Here is a 4261-nt window from a genome sequence, read left to right as displayed (position 1 = left end):
CGCCCGTGCCCCAACCGCCTCCGCTGCAACTGCGCCGCATAAATTTTGATCCAATAAATTTAAATTAGCAGAATGTCAGGGAGCTATGGCCCCGGAACAGTGCAGCTACACGAGACAGGGCCGCCAAGTCTGCTGCACACAGTATTTATGGCACCGTCCGTGGAGGTCGCGGGGTTCGGGGGGCGGAAAATGGGGAGGGGACTAGGTGTGACATTGTAATGAGTGTGGTTCTGCGGGCAGTGTCGCCACACCTAAGCACATTACGTTGTTGCTAATTAGCGTTGTCTTTGGCCGGGAAGGGTACACTGAGAAAGATTGCTCCGTGGAATAAGATGATAGGGTAAAAAAGCGGTAGAAAAGGGAAATTAAGTACATCACGCCAAAACTAATAGACTCGTGTAAGTTAAGGTTGGAATAATTTAAAATAACCTTATTTCGTGGTGCTATTTTTAAGTGCTCGCTTTCGATCAGGATAAAGCTTCTTTTAAATTAACTAATTTTAAAAATAAAGACTGATAAGAACATACAAAATCAAAATTGAATTTGAACTACATTTTTTATTCTGTTTAAAAAACGTAATCATTTTAAAATTTATAATATGAGCAGAAACACTTTTTGCAAATTTAAAAAATTATAATAATTTATGGTTTCTTTGTTAAATTCTAATTGTAGTCAATTTCAGAAATTTTTGTTGACGTTTTACGGAAAACCGAATCAAATTACACTCGTTTGTAAATGCAAATCAAGCTTATTTATTCAACGAATCTGGCTGAGAAATTGGCTGTGAAAGTTGTTACACACTTTCTTACTAGCTCTTATCTTTTAAATTGAGTTCGTGATTTTTCATATGCCAAAACAAATCAGAAAGAATAATGAAAATGTGTTTTTATCGAGAACGAAAGGAGGAACATTTTGCAGACTGACAGAATTAAATATTAAGAGAGCAGCCTCTACGATGTCAAGCAAGTAATTTCTCAAATTGCAAATGACTTTGCAATTGTTTGCGGGTGTAAATCGTAGAGCGCAGGTCCATGGAGGTGGGCCGTGTTTCTGAATGCATCTTGTGACTAATCTCACAAAGCAAATGGTTTGAGCCCCACCAGAGTCATCAATATAAACCAACCGCAGACAACTAATGACTAACTGCATAAGTAAAACGAGATAAAAGGCAGGATTCGATACCATATCTTCCAATACTCTTATTTCGCTGGGTATAAATGAAGGAAAACATTTTGCTTTAGGGGTGTCAAATATGCGGGAGTACTTTCATGGTAAATTTTGTTCTATGATTGTTCTAAAGTTTGAACACTAGCAAAATAAATAATACAACTATAAATAAGCTGTGAAGCAAAATAAGTAACTAAACTAAACATTTCAAATTAAAATTGTTGATCATAATTTTTGTGACGAAAAATAATCAAACAATCTACGAATAAAATAAAATTTTAAAAAATTTCGCTTTGGCAAAAATATTTAAGCTTTTTGAATACACAGGAAAATTACTCTAGTGATACATTTTGGAAGAGTTTAATTAGACTGAAAAATAAGTTCTTATCGATACATAGAAAGTGTTTGTATCATTGGGCGTGTAAAAACTTTTTTTTTCGTTTTTTCCTGATAAACAGCGAGTTTTTCAAAATTAATTTTCAAAAACCTTGTTTATATCGAGATGATACACAATTAATATGATTTCAGGACCCTGAAATTTTGTTTTTAAATAACTTTTTTTTTCATAGTGGGGGTGTCATTTAACGTGTAATTTAACAAAAATACAACCAGGCGCCAACAGCTCCCACTTTCACCTCTAATTCTCCTAAATCAATTGATTTTCTTATATGTAGTTGCGATAGGTATATTGTATTTTCCTATATATGCATCACAGCAGATTTCCAGTTTTGCGTTTATATATGATAGGACTACATTGAAAATAGGTAAAGAAATAATATAATGTTAGAAAAGGGACATTTTACATTTGAATGACTACAGATGGATTATTGGGATCGAATAATAACTGCAATAGCCAGTGCAAGGGTATAATGAACCGAGCATTTCGGAGAGTTCCTCTGCTTGTGGGCCAGCAAAATAGTCCCAAATGTCCATGAGCCGAAGCCACCAGCGCAGCAGTTTATCATTGTGAGAAAGGGCCCTCAGCCCAGTCCGTCTCCCTCCCACAGAGCAGCCGTCCCTCTCGGAGATGCCGAATCAGCAGTGAAGGACAACGATGTCAGCAACAGGAACAAAGGATGACCTCCGCCGCCAGCAGTCCATAGCGTACCATGGCATTCCATTTATAAACCACCAAAACGAGACGATGACGACAACGACGAGCATTGACCAAAATGGGGGGTGTGAGGGGGACGGCATGTGGGGCACGGAAAGAGACGGAGAGAGTGGGAAAAGGATGGGCAACTGCAAGAAAATGCCACAAAACTGTTTGGTTTTCTTGCATTTTCAGATACCCCAAACAAGGGGCGAGGAAAACAACGCACCAAAACCTGACAGCTGACATCGTAAGGAAGGAGCAACTAAGAAATATTCAGGGCCCGTTGTTGGTCTGGGTTCTTTGGATTCTGAAAAGTAAAAGTTCGTCATTCAATCTATGCGTGTGCTTGAATTCGGCCACGCCAATGACAACTTTCTCTTGAAAAATGTTTCGTAAGATTCATGAACTTAAAAAATTCAAGCTTAAACTTGGAAGCATTTAAATGGGTTACTTCGCTATTCGAGATTTATGTGAATATAATTATAAATATAAAAATTAGAAACCCCTAAACGTGAGAAGTTGTAATATTTTTAGATAAATATATAATAAATGATCGAATTCCCCATTATAAGAAGTTATTTACTAGCTTACACAGTATGTTTACTTAGTAAATATCAAAATGATTAAAAATTCACAAATAATAAAATGGTCAAAATTTAAAAAAGTGGAAAAAAAAAATAGTATAAGCCAATATTTGTATTTTTAGACTTTATTTAGGAAGTGACACCTAAGCTAAAAGGATGTCCCCGCTTTAACTTTGACACTTTTGGATTCGAATATCCCTTTAAAATAATCTCTCGCTTGGGTTAACCTGACCTGGCCGCATTACTATAAATATGCATTCGTTTCAAGGATGGTTCCAAGGACCGAGACCATTGCCAACCTGACCTATTCCAAGCCCTGACAACGAGATCCAAAGCCAGCAAAGCATGAAATTTCAATTTAACCCATTAATAAACCCAGCTGAAAACTTCCAACGAATGCAATCAGAAGCAGAGAGAAAGACACAAAAATAGACAATAGTCAAAGGCGGAGGAGTCCCCCACCCCCTCCAACTATTCATATCCCACGCCCACTCCCACATCCAGTTTCCCGCCCAACTCTTTGGTTAGTCAGCTCTTGAAGCGGCAGCGGCCACAAAACAACTTTGGACTACATTTCACAGGAGCCGCACACACATAGAGACAGCGGCTGCCACGCCCACAATTTAGACGATTTCACACAACAGAATGGAACAGAGGGCAGGGCGGAGGGGGGAGGGCAGCACTTCCGTTTCCGCTAGCTTGCACTGATTGTTTTATATCCTGTCAGAGGACACGCCGTTGCCGAAATTCACAAACTTGTTTTGCGCTTTCTTGGCGACTTGACTAAGAAGCGGGCCGATGCACTCAACAAAAATTAATGAAAAGTCGCACTGCAATGGGGTCAAATTTGGGATAAAAGTTATTTATATTCCACAAGAACTATTGAGTTGGGCATTTATTTATTGGAGTCATACGTTTGCGATCAAGAAAAGGGGGAACTAAGGACTTGCCTTAGTTCGATTAAACTCCTTCGGATACAACATTTTCATATAAAATCGAAAAGATAAGCTTGATGCGCCAAGTGGAAGTTGTTTTGCTCTTTCAGATTATATGTGAATATAATAAAAAAGAAATAAAATATTTTTAAAATCGGGAGGCGACGCAATTAACGACAAGCTGAACTGCCGGAATAGTTAATGTTGCAATATTTCAGTTAGCATCTATATGACACGGCTGTCCGATTGTTTTAAAACTCTATGTAAAATGGTATAAAACGACCATATCTCGATACTGTTTTAGTACTGTTTTACATTAAATAATTCGGAATACGCCCAGCAACGATCCAATAATTTTTGAAGTGTAGTGAGATGGTGGATTGGTGGGTTTCGAGTCCCTCGGCTGTCGTTGCATTGCTGCGGCATTTGAATGCGGTCCTCGTCCAGTGGCGTCCTGCGAGAGCCCAGCATCCTTGCAT

At 38.4% G+C, this 4261-nt stretch overlaps 1 protein-coding gene across 1 annotated transcript; it reads right to left on the bottom strand.

Annotated features, from left to right (window-relative positions):
* Positions 1–3069: 3069 nt before the first annotated feature.
* LOC108047931 lies at positions 3070–4261 on the bottom strand. Its single transcript, XM_044457108.1, is given in 3 exon segments — positions 3070–3218; positions 4137–4246; positions 4248–4261. Coding segments are annotated over 3 exon segments (273 nt in total).

The sequence above is a fragment of the Drosophila rhopaloa genome, unplaced genomic scaffold, assembly GCF_018152115.1.
Source record: "Drosophila rhopaloa isolate 14029-0021.01 unplaced genomic scaffold, ASM1815211v1 contig_155, whole genome shotgun sequence".
Lineage (NCBI taxonomy): Eukaryota > Metazoa > Arthropoda > Insecta > Diptera > Drosophilidae > Drosophila > Drosophila rhopaloa.
The sequence above is the reverse complement of the archived record's forward strand: the minus strand, read 5'-3'. Positions and strand labels throughout refer to the sequence as shown.